The sequence below is a fragment of the Liolophura sinensis genome, chromosome 11 (genome assembly GCF_032854445.1).
Source record: "Liolophura sinensis isolate JHLJ2023 chromosome 11, CUHK_Ljap_v2, whole genome shotgun sequence".
NCBI classification, from domain to species: Eukaryota; Metazoa; Mollusca; class Polyplacophora; order Chitonida; family Chitonidae; genus Liolophura; species Liolophura sinensis.
In genome coordinates, this window is record NC_088305.1 from 29,001,998 (window position 1) to 29,025,184 (window position 23,187).

Genomic DNA, 23,187 nt, shown 5'->3' on the forward strand with positions numbered 1-23,187 from the left:
TGCACGATTCCGTCCTATTTTCGCACTTTATATACTTTATTACCATTTTGGTGGTTTGTGTCATACAACGTCTTGGTAACTTTCCTTGCAATTATTACCCGGAAGGACTATTTTGGTTGACGGCTGATATACGAATGTCTGTTGCGACCCATAGACGCATATAGTGATATTTGTCTCTACCCATGAAGAAGGGCTAAAAATAATTTCTATGCAAAGGGACATTATTAGTAGAAAATTCACATACAATAATAAAAGTTTGATCGGATTTGCGTAACCCGTTTTTGTTGAAATAGTGTCATCACTCAAGCATACTGCAAGATCTTATCCATGATAATTCCCAGACATGATATATTTTTGTCTGGCATTTCACGCCGCACTTAAGATATATTCCACCTATGTAACGGCGATCAAGTTCATGGAGGAAACCGAGACAAACCACTCCACTAAGAAAATATACATTCACAATACCCAGAACCCATGGCCTGTAGGTACAATTTTGGTTTCTTTTTGATCCTATAACAAAAGCCATCAAGCAAAAATGGAGAGGTATGTTGTGACAGGAGAGACATAGATGGCGCTGTAAAGTCACGTGACTTTGACAACAAAGTCTGAGGAGTGGGTGTGCCGGCAGACAAGGTCCACACGTCAATCAAGACCCAGGATATGCATGCTTTGCACAAGAGGACCTATACCTGGAAACTAGGCGTAAAACTTCAATATATACACTTGTCATGGTGAGTGCCGGACGCAAGTTTACACCAGTTAAGTGCTCAAACGTTGCCATTTATTGAATCCAACTCCTTTCATCTCAGATCTACACGCTGTTTATTGACTAAAAAAATTCACAACACAAGATTTCGCCAGTTATAGGCGCAGTTCACCAACTCCTGGCGTAGTCATAATCCGACATCACTTTCTGGCCAGGTGCTTTTCTCGTCCATTCCCAAAGCTGTTCGGGTTTCGCTGAGCACTTGGCCATATGCACTGTGGACTTGTCGGCTAGTATTTCCAAACACGAATCTGTCTCCGGGTGAAAAATCGTATTATCCTAGAATTTATCAAAAATAACAAGACGTCATTGACCAATGATTTGATCACAAACTTAACAACTAAAGCAGTGGCTAGGAAAGCCTTTAAGACTCCAAACCAACGTCATTATCTAATGGTTTGATAACAGAATTAACAACCAAAGTAGTGGCTAAGAAAGCACTTAAGACCCCAAACCAACGTCATTGACCGATGGTTTGATCACAGAATTAAAAACTAAAATAGTGGCTAAGAAAACACTTAAGACCCCAAACAAACGTGATTTGGGTTGTCGTTTCGATATTTAATTACAGCCTTATGAGACACGTACATACCTATAGTACATGCGTGTCATTATAATCAAAAGGTAAACGACTTTGGGGCAAGGGGGATAACCCTATGTCGTTGCAGCATATTAAGAGTTTTTACTCTTTGCCTAGCTGTCTTTGTCTAGCTGTCTACCATATACAAATGAACGCCCCTGTGTGCCTTTGGCTGAAGGATCTATAGCAAAAGCGTATTTGTTCTCGGTTAAATAATCTATAGCAATGCGTGTATCAAGCAATAGAAACTGTTTTAATAAATTACCCATAAAACACTGTTTCTAAATCGAAGACATTGGCTTTCTGGTTCCTTTGAAATATGAAATGAGACAAATACATGCAAGCCCTCTTTCAGTATCTTTTTAACTACAAACCACCATAAATGCACCTCCAATGAAAGTGGATAGTTGGTTTATAATTAAAACCAACTAACGCGCTGTTAGGCTTTATTCCCGATGATAGCATGCTTTACTTGTTTATTTTACTTTATTTGTTTATTTATTTACTTATATATTTATTTATAAATTGATAAGTGTTTTACGGCATACTCGAGAACACTTCATTTATACAACGTTGGCGAGCATTATCGTGGGACGAAACCGGGGAACCTGCGATCATCCGCAGGTTGCTGGCAGACTTTCTCAGGTACGACAGCAGAGGAAGCCAGGATAAGCTGGACTTGATCTCACAGCAACCGCACTGGCTAGACGCTCCTGGGTCAGTGCGCCGCGGGCTTTATCTTCCATTTACTGCATTTACTGTTGACTGCATAATAGCCCTTCTCACCGAATCAAAAGGTGGTCACCAATGAACTCCAAGAATCGCTTACACCATTTGGCCAGTCCAAGATAGCTCTACAACGTTAGGTTTTCAAATAGTTTTTCCGCCCTAGGTGAGTCACTATATACCGTTATCGAACTAGGACACAGGATCTGGGCTGTTGAGACATGTTGGACTGACATGGTGTTGAGGCATGTTGGACTGAGACATGGTGTTGAGGCATGTTGGACTGAGACATGGTGTTGAGGCATGTTGGACTGAGACATGGTGTTGAGGCATGTTGGACTGAGACAAGAGGTGCACACGCACCCATTTTTTCAAGATTACTATAATGTGACTAAGATTTACTAGCATTTAGATCTATATTAGATCGCACTTGTTACTTCCTGGTTCGCGGGGAATGTTATTTCTATCATTTTGAAATGAAGACCGATCCTTAGCTGAATAAAACAAGAAAACATCACTTTTATCAGGCTGCAACGTCAACACTCCTCTAGAGAGGACAAAGAACGGCAGAACGGAAGTACGTTAAAGCGCGAACCTAACTGTAAAACAAATAAGCTCGTAATATACAAGACTCTCTCTACCCCTCCGACACACAATCTTACCTCTCGGTATCTCCAATGCTGGTTGCCCTTCCCACCGTGACATCGGCTCCCACTTGGTGGGTTATCCTGGACGTAATGGAGACACTGCTCGTCTCGCCTGATCTCTTCGCCGTCGCTGTACACCCAGTACTTCACAGAAAGCCAAGGAAGAAAACAATTATTCATAATCGTGTGATATAATCGTGTACATTACATATGGGTTAACCGGAAGTCCTGGTGCTCATTTGCACCACCTAGCGGATTACTTTTACAGGGTCATCATTCTTGCGCCACTTTTCACAGATCTTCCTAAATTTGTCGAATCATCAATGATGTTGTCTGGGATACAGCGCCATAAGGCGGTGAGGTTCTTAAGAAAGGTTACCAAAAATCGATCTACGAGGTTTTGTGAAGGTGGGACCAAATAATGCATCTAGAATGTGAAAACTGAACAACATGCTGGGTAGGAAACCCAGTAAACACTCACCTGTATCTCGATGTTAGTGCAGGGGCTGAGGGTAAGGCTGTACCGAGAGGTGTCAGTATGAGGGGTGGGGCCTTGTAAGCAGAGTTCTGAAGACACAGACTTTATCTGCAAAAATATTATGTGCGTTCCGTGAATGATACAATAAAATGAAAAGAAAAACAGAAAGGAAATGAAACAGAAGGGAACATAACTATAGTTAGTTCCATAAACGAATATATGTGTTTGAAGGAATGCATATATGGAGAAAAAAGACACGTCTTCTGTACACACGATATATCTGATTCTTTCTATGTACACTTACATTTCTGTGATATGTGATGTGTGAACACTTACATTTCTGTGATATGTGATGTGTGAACACTTACATTTCTGTGATATATGATGTCTCTGAACACTTACATTTCTGTGATATGTGATGTCACTGAACACTTACATTTTATGATGTCTGAACACTTACATTTCTGTGATATGTGATGTCTCTGAACACTTACATTTCTGTGATATGTGATGTCTGCACATTTACATTTCTGTGATATGTGATGTCTCAAACACTTACATTTCTGTGATATATGATGTCTCTGAACACTTACATTATTGGATTCCTGAGACCGTTATACACACATATTAGCGTATGTGATGTGATATTCTTCCAAGCTTACAATGTGGGATATGAGACCGTTTTACACTTATATTAGGCTATGTGATATCATAGAACACGTATATATGATATACGAGACCGCTGCACACCTACGTTATACAGATAGTGCATACTGAGGGATGAGAAATGAAGAATGAGCCCAATCGGCGCTTCAAGGGTCTCACCAGTTCACACAGATATCGGCGAGACAGGTGGGGATCTTGCAAACGCCCGCTGTTAAAAGACGTGATTTTACGTCAGGTACCAACGGCGCCGTCGAGTCGACAGACAGATGTGTATTCAGTCTAGGAATTACTTTAAAATAACGTCTTTTACCTACGCCGATATATCTGCGTGAACTCGCGAGGCCCCTGAAACGATGATTGGGCTCAATGTCAGCTCGAGAGAAATGATATTCAACGAATGGGGAGCACGAGTTAAACATCACTTGTGGAGAGCTGACAATTCCTGATATACCATCCCTGCATGCACTATGTGCACGAAATCGTTGGCTATTCCCTCGTGAACGTGGGATATTACTTTGTGAGCGTGACGTTGCTTTGCGTGAGATCATTATACATTAAGTTTTGCGAAATATTGTGTGACCGTGTATTGGCCGATGGAAACCAAAAATAACGCTATGAAGTATAATAAATGACATCGTTGTACATTTACACTGGCCTAACATGTGACAGTTTGCGTACACCCTGGGATATGTGACGTGTGTCTACGTACACCCTGGGATATGTGACGTGTGTCTACGTACACCCTGGGATATGTGACGTGTGTCTATGTACACCATGGGATATGTGACGTGTGTCTACGTACACCATGGGATATGTGACGTGTGTCTACGTACACCCTGGGATATGTGACGTGTGTCTACGTACACCCTGGGATATGTGACGTGTGTCTATGTACACCATGGGATATGTGACGTGTGTCTACGTACACCATGGGATATGTGACGTGTGTCTACGTACACCATGGGATATGTGACGTGTGTCTACGTACACCATGGGATATGTGACGTGTGTCTACGTACATTACCAGAAGCCTTGACGTCTACGGGCACATACAGATGGGGATAGACGTTATCCAAGTACCACTGGAAAGATCGACACTGGAGCCGCTGACGGAGACGCTGGCGATCTGACACATCCCCATAATCCCCCTGTGACGGGCAAATAACAGTTCTCCTTAAGCATTGTGTACCATGTTTATTTATTTATTTATTTCATTCGTGCATGTTTCACGCCGTACTCAAGAATATTTCACTTATACGACGGCAGCCAGCATTATGGTGGTAGGAATTAAATAAAACCGGGTAGAGCCCACGGGAAGCCCACGACCATTCGCAAGTTGCTGGAAGACCTTTCCACGTACGGTCGGAGAGGAATCCAGCAGAAGCTGAACTTGAACTCACAGCGACCTCATTGATGAGAGGTTCCTGGGTCACTGTAACGCGTTAGTTTCCCATCCCCTCGGCAATGGAAGCCCCTTACATACTATTATATATGTACTTCTTAATTTGCGATTTCTGAGAAAGAGAAAATAGATTACCTTTCTTTTATTTGTTTTTTTTTCTCAATAATTCCAATGTTTCTTTGTATTAAATCGGGTTTTACCTTCGCTGTTCTTTCCATCAGTTGTAGAATTGAGCGTGCCCATTGGCATTATAGTTTAAGCAACATTAGATAGGAACGAAAAGAGCAAACTATCAATGTAAATTCTCCATAAAACTATTAATTTCTCACCAAATCATAGTGTATTCTATCGTAGTAATACTTCTTGTAGTCATCCAGCCAAACTTCCGCCAGACGCACGGAGTTCTTTTTGATGACGTCAACACCCTCCTTCCACGTGTAAGGAGTAGACCGTCGGAAAATATGGCCCACGTGCGAGCAAGGGATGGTTAAAATTCCTCCTCCACACATCCACACCTGAAAATAGTCCGTGAGAGGTATTACTTACAGATTAATAAAGGACTGTCAAAACACTGGTATTAGGTTAAGAAGTTTGTCAGCTTATCAAAAATATTTAGGATGGAGATATTTCGGTTACAGCTGATGTAATGTGTTACGACAATTATCAATAAATATTTGCAAATTATGCGCATCAGCATACAAGTATTCTGTAAGACGTGATCCACGTGATCTCCTCAGTAACAAAACAATGTCCCCCTAATGTCACAGCATAGGAAAATGCCTACGTTTGAAGCGCTGTGAGCGATAGTATATTTACTGGATTTGAATCATTTTCAGCTTTCCAGATAGTCTGAGTAATTCTGTAGAGCTTACGTGATGTTTTTAGCCTACGCCCAAGCTGGGACAGATCCCGTGATCTCTAACTTCCGGGATTTCTTGCAGAGTGACAAATATACATTGACTGAAGATATTGTGGGTGATTGATGGACAATGATCTTGTAATATGTCAATAACATTGAATAACTGTACTATTACAGGAACTACAGTACGTAGAGTATTCATATTTATTTATTTATTTGATTGGTGCTTTACTATGTAATATTTCACAAAGACGACAGCGCCCAGCATTATGGTGGGAGGAAACCTGGCAATCTGCTGGAAACACACGACCATCCGCAGGTTGCTGACAGACTTTCCAACGTACGATCCAAGAAGGTGTCAAAATAAATCTTACTTCTGTCATATAAACTACTGGCAAACTGTTGAGCACAGCGCTAAACATCAATGATTGAATGAATGAATGAATCACTCATTCAATGAATCAACCAATAAATCAATCACGGAATAAGTCAGTCAGTTGGAGTTCATACTGAATCGACTAACCCTTAAGGACGTCTCAATGTTCTCCCCTCCCCAGATCTCCATACCCGCGTCATATGTCCCTATGTGAGTGAAAAATTCACGATTGATGGCGAATATACCCCCGGGCATGGCCGGACTCCTACAACATAAGAGAAGAAAACAGTGCTAGGTCTATAGGCCGTCATTTTGTGATTTCAGAAATCTGGAACAACACTATCGATAAGGCCACGGAATTTATGTAGGAAATGATGTCCGAAAAACATACATATCTGTGTTTCAACCCTTTTATACTACTTATATTTGATAAACGTGCATTCTCTTTATGTACATGGCTTCAACATCACTTCACATGAATGCTCATTATATCTCCGCAACAGGACATCATTGATGAAGCTATTCCTAAACAAACCTGCGTTCGTCCCACAGAATGCTAATGTCAAATTTGTCTAGCAGTGGCATTGGTGGAAAGCTAGCGTAGAGTGCGGCAAATCCGCTGCAAGGAGTATAATCCGGACTGGCAGTATGATCTATAAAGCCTTCCAATTCTGTCTTTTATTACAGTGAAAAGTGAACATATTTTTAGAGACAGTTTTCAAGGGCGTTTCTGTTAATGCTCACTTCATTTTAATCGGTCTTTTCCTTTGATACATTCTGAAACAGCAAGGAGCCAATGAACAGAGGGGCAGAATATTAACTTTTACATCTCTTATAGGAATTAACAAATCAACAAATTTGGGCAACGTTACCTAGCAGGGTCAGTCAGCTTTTTCCTGCGATATCGTTCATTGGGTGACATCGGAGTCCAACGAAAGAGGAGCTGCCAATCAAAACCGCCGACTTGGAGGGAGGTTCTCTCGTTGCCATTGGTACCCACATATTCAAATGTGTTGTCGTAGATCGAGTCGATGATTGGACAAGTAATCAAGGTACTGTTTTCAGAGATCGGAGTGAGGAGAGGTTCGAGCCAACCTTCACGAAAAAACAACACTGTCAGTTTATTTGACTGATGAAGGGTGGTGGTTTACTCTATAGCTACGGCCAAGAGTATTAATCCAAAAATCAACTACAGATTTGCCAAAATCACACCACCTCCAGTTTTGCCTTACGATCCAAATTCCAATCAGGAATTATCTGTCCATATTGCAAGGAATACCTTCGCAGTTTTGGAGGATCCTTTCAGGATCCTTGGAACGCCTTCAGTTACAGGTTCCATGGGTCACCTTTCAAAGTTCCATGGAGCGGCCTTTCAGGTTCAATGGGGCAGCCTTGTAAGTTCAAAAGAGCGCCCTTTCAGGTTCCAAGGGGCAGCATGGATAACCATTTCAGGTTCCATGAGGCACCTTTAATGGATCCTAAAAAAGACCTTTCAAGGTCTCTTGGAATACACCTCCACGTTTTTTGCACCACTTTCTTCATGTGTATGTACCATAACATGTGTAACTTACCTGGTTGACATTCACAGTGCGAGTCCATAAAGATGAGCACCTTGCCCGTGGCAACTTGGTATCCTAGCAACCGCGCCCGTATAAGCCCCTCCCTCTGACTAGACCTAACTAATGTGACCTTGGGTATACCCGACAAATAATTCTCCAGTGGCTCCTTAAGGTGATCTGTAAACATAAACATCATCGTAAACAGAAAACAAAATAACATCATTACACATACTAACGATTCTAAATGGCTTTTTATCTAAGTTGGTCAAATTTCTGGTATCCAATCTTAAACTTAAATTTTTGTTCACAGGCATACAATAATGATGTTGTTGTTACTAGGAGTTACATCATGCCTACTTATCTTTGTTGGAGGTACGTTTTTATCATCTGAATAATGTTTTAGTTTACATAAGAAAATGAAGACATACAATGTTAGCAATCATTGTTTTTTTTTTTTTTTAATTTATCTGATGTAGTGTCCGGAGTTAGCTAAAGCATCGCTCTTTCACAGATACCCGACAAACCTCCTGACTTCAAACCACAGTCGAAACAGTGAGCGCTGGATTTGAAAATACGACCTCGTAAGTCTGGGCCCAATCCCTTGGGGCCAGAACAACGCTTCAGCCGGTTGAGCAACACAATCAAATCTGATTAGTTGGCATAATGGAAATGAGATCTTAGGTTAAGTCGCATATGTATGCAAAGGCTCATAACCCACTGATGAACCAAATAATCACCCAATAAACTCATCGCGATGTGTTTAGCCACGCCTACCTTCCGTGGAGAAGTCGTCCACCAGTATGATCTCCTTCAGCAGATCGGGAGGGGAGCGGTTTATGATGCTGTACACGGTGCGTAACAATGTCGACATGGCCTCGTTGTGAAAACAGATGATGACACTAGTGTCCGGTAACTCTCGTGGGTAACTGAGATCATTACATCTGAAACAACAACAACAACATGTCTTAAAGGTTTCGGAGAAATTGTATCTGTCCAAAAGTATACGATTAGAGTTAAACGCCACATTGGCAGTACTTCGTGGGATTGGTAAAAAAAGAAACAAAAAATCAGCAAAAATTGGAAAACCGTATTTTAATAAGTTTAAACATGGTAGGCTATTATATGAATTATATATATTAAAATCATAAGATACGGTATAGGTCGGTGTTCTATAAATGCTTAATTATAGCATTTCCATCGACGCTGTCAAATAACTGAAATATATTCGAAGTATATGAACAGTCCACGAAGATAACTTTACTGCCAAACTGGAAATCACGTGTAAAATATTCGGGAGCAGCACTCCCTCTTACGAAGAAAGGCAACCATTATCCAATGACAGCCAAACTAGCTACATATTTGAAGCCGCAGTTGTGAACTTTTGCCGCCTATTACTCTCTTTTAATAAACTTTATACTTCTTTTCACTTGATATATTTGACTGGTAATTGGCCCCCTTCGGAATGACGGAATCCACCTCTGAAGAAGAATACAACACTATCAAATATAGGTGAAGAAACTTCTGAAAAGTCATAAAAGGTTTATTTATTTTATTTATTTACTTTGGGTTTCCTCCCACCATATTACTGGGCGCCGCCTTTCAAGTGACATATTCTTGAGTACGGAGTAAAACACCAATCAAATAAATAATTATTTAATTTTTGTTTGAGGCCGTACTCTAGAGTTTTTACCGTATAATACGGCAGTCCGGGGCCTCTGTGGCTCAGTCGGTTAGCGCGCTAGCGCAGCGTAATGACCCAGGAGTCTCTCGCCAATGCGGTCGCTGTGGGTTGAAGTCCAGTTCATGCTGGCTTCCTCTCCGGCCGTAAGTGGGAAGGTCTGCAGCAACCTGCGGATGGTCGTGGGTTTCTCTGCCCGGTTTCCTCCCACCATAATGCTGGTCGCCGTCGTATAAGTGAAATATTCTTGAGTACGGCGTAAAACACCAATCAAATAAATAAATAAATAAAACGGCAGTCAGGTTTATGACTTGAGGCACCCACACGTCGCTAAGTACACCACCCCTATTTGCTAGACAGGCCTACCGGACAAACTTCCTAACGTAAAGCAGCAATCGAACTAGTCAGAGCTGGACTCGATCTTGCAACCTCATTGGTCAGAGATCCGGAACCATGGGATTGTTCTCAACGTGCTTTAACGGAAATTATGTTGGAAACTTCGTCATAAACTTGCCAAAGGCCGGTGGTTTACATCAGACAATCAGGTTTCTAAACTCATATGAATTACCTCCATTGTAATTAAAATCTTCGAACACAGCGTTAAGAAACAATTAAATAAAAAAATATCTGAAACTGTGGACTCACGTTAATAGCCGCACGTCATTCAGACGCCTCTGTAAAGATATCTTATCACTCAGATACTGGTTAAAGTTATTTTTCTTCCATCCAGCTTCGTATTGGGAGAGCTCTTCTGGACTGAGGGTATTTTTATCCACTTGCACGCCTAGGCCACCCTCTCCTATAAGGAGAATCACAGTGTCATGTTTTCATGGCATTTAGAAGTTGAGAATATAACAAGATAAAGTTATCTAAATAATAACATCGTATTTATTTCAGCGACGTTTCGGTATTGGTACTAATACTTACACCAAAATTTCGCTATTAAAGAATAGGTACTAGCAGTATAATTAATTTTCCTATTAAAGAATAGGTACTAGCACTGTAATTAATTTCGCTATTAAAGAATATTGAAATTATCATCCATACAGCTTCGTCATGTCAGGATCACTGTATGATAATGAACAAATAGGATTGCGATGAAGAGCGTTGTTACAGGTCAATATTCCAGCAAAACACGCGAACAAAGTGAAATTTAAGTTATACAGTTTGCGTGTAATCCTGTGAGAACCGATATGCGGGAAAACAGGAGTGTCTAAGTCTCCATCTCAGAATATACTACACACGCTTGTTTGCGGGGTTTGTTTTTCATGGAATAAATGCATTCAGGTATTTGTAACTGTAATTTCTGATGCAGTTATCAGTAGTTAGTTTCATAGAATTTACTTTGGTAATTTGGGTATATTTTCATTTAACTCAACGTTCAATGAAATGGTTTGGATACCTGGAGCGTCGGGATCTATTGGTCGCTCCATTACGAGTCCGAGGTCGTTCCTAACGCTTTCCCTGATTGGCTGAGTCTCCTCGTACACACCCGACCTCATCTCATTGGCACCTTTGTTGTCGACGACTGGAATGTTTTTTGTAACTCGAGTCTTTTTTCTTTTTTGGTCATTTTCCAAAGCTTGATGGATTTTTTCTTTTCGAAGAGCCTCTAGCTTTCCGTTCACATCAGACAGCGTCTCTGCCCGTTCCACCATATCCACATATGGCTCATGTGTCACGCGATGCTTGCGCGCATGCCTAATGTACGAGTCTTCAATATACGAAGAATCAAAACTGGAGACGAATATAATCACAGCTACCATAATTATGCATGTCACTGGTAATCCAATCAGAATGATTTCCCACAGCCAATCGGAATGCCGCATATTGACTCTCATCGTTTCAATTGGCCAATCTGCGCTTCACGTGATGATATCCGAGTAGAATAACCTAAAAACGGGATTCACCGCTGTATAAGATGTATACATCATCTGGGGAAGGAAGCAAAATCGAAAATGAGAATAAATGGATCATTTCATTTTGTCAAGCACACAAACAGTTATATTAGGTTGTTTTTTTCTCAATGGATAGTTATATACAATTTACCATCAGTAACATTCATGAAGGTGTGCAATTTTGAGCAATACTTGTGTTGTTAGGAATAGTAGAAACATACTTATATAGGGAACAAAGAATTGCAGGAATACTTGTGTCAGCAAACGTTGAGAATTTAAGAGAGCGTGTATATATAAACAGGTTTAAGAAATAACTGGCAGCGTAATGACACAGGAGTCTGTCACCAATGCGGTCGATGTGAGTTCAGCTCATGCTGGCTTCCTCTCCGGTCGTACGTGGGAAGGCCTGCGGATGGTCGTGGGTTTCCCCCGGGCTCTGCCCAGTTTCCACCCACTATAATGCTGGCCGCCGTCGTATAATATTCTTGAGTACGGCGTAAAACACCAATCAAATAAATAAATAAATAAATAAGAAATAATGAACGTATAGAATTCCAATTTGACAAAACACATTCACCGAGGTACTGTGTACAACAGGGATGGTAAAATGAAATCTGGCTTTTGGCCACGAGTTTAAAAATACAGGTATACATGTACATGTTTGGATCTCCGGATCACACCAGCGCTGTCAGCATGAATGTACATGTAATAAGATATAGTAAACGTATAACAAGAAATAAATTGCAAGTCTTGTTCAACTGTAGATCATATCTCAACGACCTTGACACGTCTATTGGTTTAGCCATGGAGGTATATATAGATAGTTCAGCGAACACTTCATGTACTAGTGCTTTGTTTATCGTACACTGAATATTTTCTCACCAATCGGAATACTAATATTTATATGCTGCCAAACTTTCGCTATCACCTCCACTCGAATTTTTATACATTTGTTTGTTGTTTAAATACATTATAGCTGCTATTCCATTTGTTTTTTTAATTCACATTCCGTCCCCTCTGTTTTGGCAATGTTCATTTCTAAAGCATTCAGCTACTTTATTAAGCAGATTTTCTATATGTAATGGCCTTTTAATTTTTTGTCTCGAAAATGCACTTTTTTGCTAGTATAAGTGGAGTATTTATTATTGTTTTTTCCTTGAATAAGCCTAGAATTAATGTAGCATTGTCGATTTTGCACGTAAAAACCACCTTTCAAATCTCAGCCAAACCATTTTAACTATTTCACACTTTATAATAAATGTCCAATGGTTTCCATTTCTTTGTTACAATGTTCACAAACGTCATCATCTTTTCTGCCAATTTTGTACAGATAAGAATTTGTAGGATATATCCGATTCGTCGTAATTTTATGTCTCTAGTATTTTCGAGTGAGTGAGCGCTTGCTTGGGATTTAACGTCATGTTTAACAATTTTTCAGTCTTAACAATTTTTCAGTCATATGGCGACGAATGGGTCTATGTAATGCGCCTCCTCGTTGCAGGACGGATTCTACCGCTCTTCAGTGAGACGACTTACCGAAGGCAAATAAGTGGCCCTACCCAAACCATTTTACCGATATGGGTCAACCAGTCAGTGCACTTCCCCTTCATGCTGAACGCCAAGCGAGGAAGTTATAACTTTCTCTTTTAAGGTCTTAGGTATGACTCAACTCAGGATTGACCCTGGATGTACCGCTCCCGAAGCAGACGCTCTACTAACTGAGTCATTGGGGCCCTTTCTAGTACTTTCGAAGAGAGATAAGAAAACACTTTTAGTATAATTTAGCTGCAGGATTTGCTCCCATTTACTTATAATATTTGTGTATCACAGTCACCATCGTTCAAACTATCATACAAAACACGTGTACCTTCTGCTTAAACATAGAGCTGTATTACACCGGATAGGCAGGTTAAAGCACGCCGTACTCGTAACGTACTTTGTAGTTCAATTAGCCACTCCTTTGGTATACTTCTTACTAATTGTAATCTAAAAACGTACCTTTTATTCTAAATTTGTCCTTAACGTCTTTAAAATTTGCAATATCACCATTAATATTTATAATGTCCTTAACATATAACATTTTATTTTTATACTAATTCTGAAAGAAGTACGATGGTTCTTGAAAATGTGGGTTGTGCCATAAGTGATCATCTAATATGTTTCTCAGTGTTCTTCCTCTGGTTTTTCCACACAAAAAAATTCACAAGGTTTCAGAGTTTCAATCCAAAAAGGGTTTTTTACTGTCTGTGCGATATCTTTGACGTATCTACCCCCAACGCTCTTCAACTTATCCAAGTATACAGGTGTAATCGAAATTGTTTGCCAGTTGTCTCTTCAAAAACCAACCGTTTCATCCTTCTTAGTTTTAAAGACAGGATAAAAAGCATAATGTTAATCATACTTGGACCGCCATAATCTTGTGTTATAGTTGACCTCTTTATCCCATCAGGCCAGTCATTCCAAAGAAATTTATATAGTAAACTGTTAATGTCTTTTAAAACCTATACAACGGAAGGGAAGGTAATGATAAGAAAAGATGAATCATTTTGAAAAGTGGGTCGTACGTGGGAAGGTCTATCAGCAAACTGCGGATGGTCGTGGGATTCCCCAGGGTTCTGTCCGGGTTCTGTCCGGTTTCCTCCCACCATAATGCTGGCCGCCGTCGTATAAGGGAATTATTCTTGAGTGCGGCGTAAAACACCAAACAAACAACTAACTAAATAAATAAAGAAAAGTGCCAAAGATTTGATAACCGTTATTTTACTCAGGAGGGTGAGCTTTCCTAATCTCCATTTTTGTGATTCTAGTTTTAATTCCTCTATTCTTGCAACATAATTAATTCTCCATATGCTGTTGAAATCCGTAGTTGAGTATTGTATACCTAATGTTGACTTCATTCACCCAGTCTATAAAGACCCAGATACAAAGAGCCTATATCCACACTGCTTTTACTTTTTCTGTATTAATTTTTAGCCCTGGTTATTTGTAATATAATTTTAGGCAGTTCAGTGTTGTACCAAGGTGTTCTGAGACCCATGTAGAATCAGTTGAGTGTCGTCAGAATATTGACTTATTTGATGTTCAGTCTCATTTATGGTTATAGCCCTTATTTTTTCATTCTTTCTTACTTATTTGATGTTCAGTCTCATTTATGGTTATAGCCCTTATTTTTTCATTCTTTCTTACTTATTTGATGTTCAGTCTCATTTATGGTTATAGCCCTTATTTTTTCATTCTTTCTTACTTATTTGATGTTCAGTCTCATTTATGGTTATAGCCCTTATTTTTTCATTCTTTCTTACTTATTTGATGTTCAGTCTCATTTACGGTTATAGCCCTTATTTTTTCATTCTTTCTTACTTATTTGATGTTCAGTCTCATTTACGGTTATAGCCCTTATTTTTTCATTCTTTCTTACTTATTTGATGTTCAGTCTCATTTACGGTTATAGCCCTTATTCTTTCATTCTTTCTTACTTATTTGATGTTCAGTCTCATTTACGGTTATAGCCCTTATTTTTTCATTCTTTCTTACTTATTTGATGTTCAGTCTCATTTACGGTTATAGCCCTTATTTTTTCATTCTTTCTTACTTATTTGATGTTCAGTCTCATTTATGGTTATAGCCCTTATTTTTTCATTCTTTCTTACTTATTTGATGTTCAGTCTCATTTATGGTTATAGCCCTTATTTTTTCATTCTTTCTTACTTATTTGATGTTCAGTCTCATTTATGGTTATAGCCCTTATTTTTTCATTCTTTCTTACTTATTTGATGTTCAGTCTCATTTACGGTTATAGCCCTTATTTTTTCATTCTTTCTTACTTATTTGATGTTCAGTCTCATTTACGGTTATAGCCCTTATTTTTTCATTCTTTCTTACTTATTTGATGTTCAGTCTCATTTATGGTTATAGCCCTTATTCTTTCATTCTTTCTTACATATTTGATGTTCAGTCTCATTTATGGTTATAGCCCTTATTTTTTCATTCTTTCTTACTTATTTGATGTTCAGTCTCATTTACGGTTATAGCCCTTATTTTTTCATTCTTTCTTACTTATTTGATGTTCAGTCTCATTTACGGTTATAGCCCTTATTTTTTCATTCTTTCTTACTTATTTGATGTTCAGTCTCATTTATGGTTATAGCCCTTATTTTTTCATTCTTTCTTACTCATTTGATGTTCAGTCTCATTTATGGTTATAGCCCTTATTTTTTCATTCTTTCTTACTTATTTGATGTTCAGTCTCATTTATGGTTATGGCCCTTATTTTTTCATTCTTTCTTACTTATTTGATGTTCAGTCTCATTTATGGTTATGGCCCTTATTTTTTCATTCTTTCTTACTTATTTGATGTTCAGTCTCATTTACGGTTATAGCCCTTATTCTTTCATTCTTTCTTACTTATTTGATGTTCAGTCTCATTTATGGTTATGGCCCTTATTTTTTCATTCTTTCTTACTTATTTGATGTTCAGTCTCATTTACGGTTATAGCCCTTATTCTTTCATTCTTTCTTACTTATTTGATGTTCAGTCTCATTTATGGTTATAGCCCTTATTTTTTCATTCTTTCTTACTTATTTGATGTTCAGTCTCATTTACGGTTATAGCCCTTATTTTTTCATTCTTTCTTACTTATTTGATGTTCAGTCTCATTTATGGTTATAGCCCTTATTTTTTCATTCTTTCTTACTCATTTGATGTTCAGTCTCATTTATGGTTATAGCCCTTATTTTTTCATTCTTTCTTACTTATTTGATGTTCAGTCTCATTTATGGTTATGGCCCTTATTTTTTCATTCTTTCTTACTTATTTGATGTTCAGTCTCATTTATGGTTATGGCCCTTATTTTTTCATTCTTTCTTACTTATTTGATGTTCAGTCTCATTTACGGTTATAGCCCTTATTCTTTCATTCTTTCTTACTTATTTGATGTTCAGTCTCATTTATGGTTATGGCCCTTATTTTTTCATTCTTTCTTATCATACTACCGAGAACCTACTAATTCAGAATCGAGAGGATATATTTCCATTTTGTAGAATACAAGCCGAAATATTTGTTTGAAAAACCTGTATCCATCTTTAGTGTCATTACCAAACCGCACTGATTCCAGTACTTGTTTAATAAACCTCCACATTGAACCTGACCAAACACGGAATCGAACTCACCACCTCGTTGCTGGAGTTGTTGTATACTTCAGATGTACCATGCGTTTGCATGTAGTCAAGTATACAGGTAATTAGGTGTGAAATTATAACACACAGGTGCATGGTCACCATACCTTAGAGCTCAATATTGATGTTATACCTGGAAATCACCTGTCCTGTTATTGATATTTACTGGGTACATATAAACGTCTATATACAGATGTTAAATATATGGGAGACTTAGAGCAAAATAGTTGTATTTGGTGTGATTAGGGAAGTATATACAGGCCTATGCCAAGCGCACGATAATGTCTTAGAAATTAAAATACTTTGTGTTCCCCCAGCGGGCTCTGCACGGGTGGAGTTTGTTAACTTTTAGTTTGCCTTGATCACCCCCACACCCTTTCCTTCTCTGACATATATCAAAGTCTGTATTTAGTTGTCTGTAAAATCAGTCGTATTCGCTCTCAAACTTGCCTTTAGTTAGTGTCACGTAACAACACAATCTCTACACATTGATGTTGGAAGTCCATATCCTTGCAAAGAAAATCAGACACATTTGGACCCCTATCTAATTCATAATGTTAAAGTCCATAAGCTCAGTTTCGACGCCAAGAACGCATTGCCTCGGATGACGTCATAATTATTCAAAACCCAGTGGCATGCTGGGGAATGGGCGTGGAGAGTAACTTGTTTTACAATAAGTGCACCAACATGCGGTTAGAACAAACTCCACGCAGTAACCCAGCCTACACTACACTTTCAACGAGTGAGTGAGTGAGTGAGTGCTTGGGGTTTAACGTCGTACCGGTACTCAACAATTTTTCAGTCATATGACGACGAAGGAATCCTTAGGGTGCATGCACGTGTAATGTGCCTCCTTGTTGCAGGACGGATTTCCACCGCTCTTTTATTTAGTGCTGCTTCACTGAGACGACTTACCGAAGGCAAGTAAGCTGCCCCGCCCGAGCCATTATACAGATACGGGTCAACCAGTCGTTGCACTATCCCCTTCATGCTGAACGCCAAGCGAGGAAGTTACAACTTCCTCTTTTAAAGTCTTAGGTGTGACTCGATCAAGGATTGATCCTGGATCTACCCGTCCCGAAGCGGACCACTTTCAACGAATATATTCCATTCATTTTTATAACAAAATCCAGCTTTACAACCAAACTGCCGTGAGATGCTATACTACAAGACATGAAATAAAATTCATTTATTAAGGTTATATTACACTAAAACGTGTAAACAATTTCAAATATGGCAGTGTCAGAAACAAGGTTTACAGTAAGATCAACAGCAGTTTAGGAAACTGGTGTCGCCCACAGTCAACAACATGATGAACTCCGCCCAATATCCAGCATGCCACTGGTTTCTGAATAATTATGACGCCACCCGAAGCAATGGGTTCTTGCCGTCGAAACCGAGCTCATGGCCGTTAACATTATGTATTAGAAAAGTTGTTCTAACTTCATTTTCTTTGCCACAATGTAAACTTCAAATATGTCTGTATCTAGAGCTTATGTTGTTACGTGTCACTGACTAAAGGCAATTTTGGTAGTGAGTATCACTGATTTTACAGACAGCTGAATATAGGCGACTCTCTAAAAGAAACAGACTATAGCTGTTTGTGTACGCACGCACAGACAGCCGTCATGGATGTGTGAGTCCGGCAGCTGAAGTTTGACCTAGTTATAACGCCGGTCTGTAGAGGCTGTTACGAGCCGCAAAAACATGATCTTATATTTAGACGCACAAGAAAACAAACTTATTCAGTGCTAACGTGTACACGTAGAAATCGGCCTCCGCTGAGAGCTGATATACACCTGTAGATCGTTATGTATATACAAGGAGCCCGTACGACTTAAGTCTGGCGACTGTGTGCATAGTGGCACATTTCATGTCCCTATCTCCCCCTGGCAGCTTATTCACTACGCATCATGGGAAGAGTAGGCCAATATGTACATGCCGGGCATGAGGCAGTATCCCGAGAGGTAAAGGTGGTTTCGCTCAGGCCCTGTGGGTTTCCGCCACCCCAAAAACATGACTGTTCAATTGTTGTATATTCCCTATATATTTAAAGCTTGTCTATAACAGTTTTATACACCGGTACACGTAAATGCGCTTCACAGGTCTCCATCTTATAGCGGTTATTAAAGCGACTCAAGTCAGGACGTGAATGCATTCATCGATACATATGAAAATAACCTACCTCTGGTACGTTTGAAATCTCTTCAGCCAGGCTCCGAAGCTACGTGTATGAAGACTATATGCTAGCTCTTCTTGCATAGTTTTAAACTGTTCTTTGGATGCAATATTACTGCCATCAACACCGGCAAAGCGTTCCGCATTTAAGAGCGCAGTGCATTGTCAACCGGCCGGCCATTCGCTGTTGTCGGGGTCCCCTCAGCTGGCTTCACGCTTCAAATTCTGTCCACTCCCAGTTGAGGAAGTTTATAGGCTACACAGAGCTGGGTTACGTCGACCTATACAAAACTGAACGCGCAGCGGCAATCGCGTGAAGTCGCCTCGGTTTTAATTGCGTTTTCAGTCAGATGCATACCGTTGAAAGCCATTCAGGTAAATATTCGAATACAAAAAAAAAAATAGAAATTCAATTCAGATACCGTCATATAACAACCACAACGCATGAGTTAATTATTCATACAGTCTAGGGCTAAGTTTGAGAAGTAGGTACAGCATATCAACACCAACAAAACAAAGTCTTTCAACAGGTAAAAGTGTTTTTAAAAACAGTTTACCTTCATGGCATGTCGATTGCTGTGTCTTTTGCAAGTTGCAGGCATATTACTTCAGCACGATCTTCTCTAAAGAATGCCTACATGAAAACGATGTCCCAGTGCTGACAGAACGTAATATATTTTTCTGTTTTTATTGTCAATGCCACAGGCACTGGTGTAAGGAACTCTCTTATTTAAAAATTGAGACATTTGCCCTGCTCTTAATTTTGCCAGACATTATAGCAAGGCTATTTTCATGATATTCCCAAACTTTACTCAGTACTGTGATAATTCCAGACGTTGATGATAATATGCATGATAATACGACAGGGGGGGATTCATGGTGAAAGTGAAGCAGTGAACAGTTATGAACGGTTTTAGAAAAGACGCGATGAATGTTCCACGCAAATGAATGAAATCAGTATCCAAATCATGTATATAAGTCGACGATAATCAAAATGTATCTCAGCTGCGCTTTGATTGCAACTGTTCATATACCGAACGTTACGATCTAATTCAACACGATGAATAGACTGTCCCTAGCCCCGGGTTGAGCGGAATTAAACACAACCATGACGCAGAGTGCCAGAGATTCTGGACGCCCTGTTCATATTTACTTACAAGAAAATTATACTCGCTGTAAAATTTAAGAAACTTGGAGTGAAGGCGTTTAATGGAATAACCTTGGCACACTAGTTTTTGCAGTAATAACTTGTGACGTTCATTGAAATCGTCAAAACTGACAGGATCTAACAAATGCTACAAGGCGAGATATGTACGCGCCATACACAGGACCCTTCGGTATATTGCCGTTCAAGTAAGGGTGGTTCACATTGTCTAAACTGAAGCTATCCCTCTTGTCGTAAATTCTGCAAGAAAGGAAACCTTCTGTGGTTTTCTTTTAAATCCAGCGAAGGTTGGAAAATAGTTCTCACAGCCTTTTCTGTATATGGATTGTTGAAAAGCCAGTAGTGGCATTCATATAACAGGTATAGGTTAGCCAAAAGGGGGCACAAATTGAACCCACCGGAGTACCTGTACACTGTTGATATATAGGTTTCCCCGAATTTCACACACCTTATTAATGAAAAACTCAAACAACTCAATGAACAGAGAAGCATACCATGGATGGTAACCCTTATAACGTAGTGGACCTGAAGAAGGCTTTGTAGGCTTTGACGTTAATGTAGCGCTGACCAGTTTTATTGAATACCGATGCAATTAGTGATGAAATTTTATCTATTAAATATATGTTAGGAATAGCAGTATAGAGAGTAGAGAAATCCCAAAAAGAGATATCCATTGTACGGTACGTGTATCTGAGCGTCTACTTCCTCTGTGAGATGTTTGGAGTGTTTAGGAATCCACACGCCTGCTTTTTTTAAAATTGCACAACAGTACCTTTTCCAAAATGACTGCACTTCTTGTAGTAGTGCCTTCGTTAAGACACTAGATACACGTTTGGAGGTACAGCTCCTCGACCCCGCAATAAAGCGCGCTTTGCGTGGGAATGTATGGTTTTTTGGGAATTGAATAAAGTTGTGACATCGGTGTAAGGGAAATGTACGGATTATACTCATCTGTATGAGCATGGACGACAATAGTTCCTCCAGAGTATAGGTCGTTATCGAATACGTTGATGTTGCCGCAGTTGCTGTAGTGACATTAAGCTCCTCTTCAAGAACCTGACTGTAATAATTCTCGCAGATAAATATATTATTAGGAGCTTTGTCTGCATAAACAATAACGAATTTTTTTCTGAAGGCCGTCAAGTACCCTTTGCACGGCAGGATCCTTCAGAATTAGCGGCTTAACTGTCACATGAGCATTAGTATTGATAAGGTATATTGCATAGCTCAAGCCAGGTGTCAAGTGAGTGAGTGAGTGAGTGCTTGGGGTTTAACGTCGTACTCAACAATTTTTCAGTCATATGACGACGAAGGAATCATTAGGGTGCATGTACGTATAATGTGCCTCCTTGTTGCAGGACGGATTTCCACCGCTCTTTTATTTAGTGCTGCTTCACTGAGACGACTTACCGAAGGCAAGTAAGGCGCCCCGCCCGAGCCATTATACTGATACGGGTCAACCAGTCGTTGCACTATCCCCTTCATGCTGAACGCCAAGCGAGGAAGTTACAACTTCCTCTTTTAAAGTCTTAGGTGTGACTCGATCAAGGATTGATCTTGGATCTACCGGTCCCGAAGCGGACGCTCTACCAACTGTGCTATCCGGGCCGGTCCAGGTGTCAAGGACTGGAGGTTATACCTTCTCCCATTTAGATCATTTCCTGCAAAGTTTCCAAGCGCCGCAAGGGCAACTTACTCTCAGATTGAGCTTTTACATTTCTGTTTCTTGGCTCTCTATACTCCGGACCCCTCGCAAGCAGACTTCGAAGGTCATCATCGTTTACAATATTACGGTTACCAGTGATGACATATTTACATATTTAATTGCAAGTAAAGTCCGACGATTCACAGTCCCATCTGTAACAACCAGAGGTTCAAACTCTAACTGCTTAAGTGTAAAAAAATATCTTTGGAAGCGATTGGTTTAGTATATTGGTAGGAAATAAATGGGTACTCTTATGTTGAAACAATTCAGCACGGCACTTTGAACCTCTAGGGCCGAATTAAAAACCCATTCACAATGCTCAGTTTTTGGTACCGGCAGTTGAATTTTAGACATATTTGTCTTGAGATAACATTGATAAGGTGGACAAAATTTCTAAAAGCGAAAAATAAGCTTAAAGACTGTATATTAAATTCTGACTTAAGTCAGAAATGGTTTTGTGGAATTGGCCTCTGGTTCATACTACCGCTGATTCTGGTTTAAATCACACTCTTTGTTTAATAGGCCCATTTCATGTATCATCTATGGCAGGTTATTATAAATGTTAAGGCATGATATTATAAATGTTAAGGCAGGTTATTATAAATGTTAAGGCAGGATATTATAAATGTTAAGGCAGGTTACAATAAATGTTAAGGCAGGTTATTATAAATGTTAAGGCAGGTTATTATAAATGTTAAGGCATGATATTATAAGTGTTAAGCCAGGTTATTACAAATGTTCAGGCAGGTTATTATAAATATTAAGGCAGGTTATTATAAATGTTAAGGCAGGATATTATAAATGTTAAGGCAGGTTGTTATAAATGTTAAGCCAGGTTATTATAAATGTTAAGCCAGGTTATTATAAATGTTATGGCAGGTTATTATAAATGTTAAGGCAGCATATTATAAATGTTCAGGCAGGTTGTTATAAATGTTAAGCCAGGCTATTATAAATGTTAAGGCAGGTTATTATAAATGTTAACGCAGGTTATTATAAATGTTAAGGCAGGTTGTTATAAATGTTAAGGCAGGTTGTTATAAATGTTAAGGCAGGTTATTTCAAGAGCCCACAAACAAGATTAAACCAAAAACAAGGCAAAATCCATGATTTATCCGTATAAAACTTTCTTCTCTTATTCAAAACACAAATTTCATTAAACATTTTTTTTTACAAACACTGTATACAATTTACAAAAGATATACAAAACCACAGATCCATAATTTACATAAAATACAAGGAGTTGTACAAATATTATATTCACAGAAACGCAATCACTATTATAGCTTTGACAAATAATTTATCAGGTAGCTGTGAATTCTTCAC

The 23,187-nt window shown here is 39.2% G+C and overlaps 1 protein-coding gene across 2 annotated transcripts; it reads right to left on the reverse strand.

Annotated features, from left to right (window-relative positions):
* Positions 1 to 803: 803 nt before the first annotated feature.
* LOC135477675 (polypeptide N-acetylgalactosaminyltransferase 5-like) lies at positions 804 to 19,171 on the reverse strand. 2 transcript variants are annotated; one of them, XM_064757860.1, is made up of 13 exons: positions 18,999 to 19,171; positions 11,143 to 11,674; positions 10,386 to 10,539; positions 8,837 to 9,003; positions 8,075 to 8,239; positions 7,376 to 7,598; positions 7,248 to 7,280; positions 6,651 to 6,768; positions 5,598 to 5,783; positions 4,886 to 5,014; positions 3,204 to 3,308; positions 2,738 to 2,866; positions 804 to 1,048 (listed from the first exon to the last, which is right to left on the reverse strand). In XM_064757860.1, the coding sequence occupies exons 2-13, from the start codon at positions 11,579 to 11,581 to the stop codon at positions 878 to 880; spliced, it is 2,019 nt and encodes a 672-aa protein (XP_064613930.1). In that variant the 5' UTR covers positions 11,582 to 11,674; positions 18,999 to 19,171; the 3' UTR covers positions 804 to 877. The 2 variants fall into 2 exon arrangements, with proteins under 2 accessions (XP_064613930.1, XP_064613931.1); XM_064757861.1 differs by lacking the exon at positions 7,248 to 7,280.
* Positions 19,172 to 23,187: the final 4,016 nt, after the last annotated feature.

What these genes read in the sequence shown, in the direction of transcription:
- LOC135477675 (XM_064757860.1), bottom strand. Translation starts at nt 11,581, where the DNA reads ATGAGAGTCAATATGCGGCATTCCGATTGGCTGTGGGAAATCATTCTG. An exon ending in AATGACGTGCGGCTATTAAC is followed by an intron (nt 9,004 to 10,385) that starts GTGAGTCCACAG and finishes TTGTTGTTTCAG; the next exon opens with ATGTAATGATCTCAGTTACC. An exon ending in AGCATTGGAGATACCGAGAG is followed by an intron (nt 1,049 to 2,737) that starts GTAAGATTGTGT and finishes GATAAATTCTAG; the next exon opens with GATAATACGATTTTTCACCC.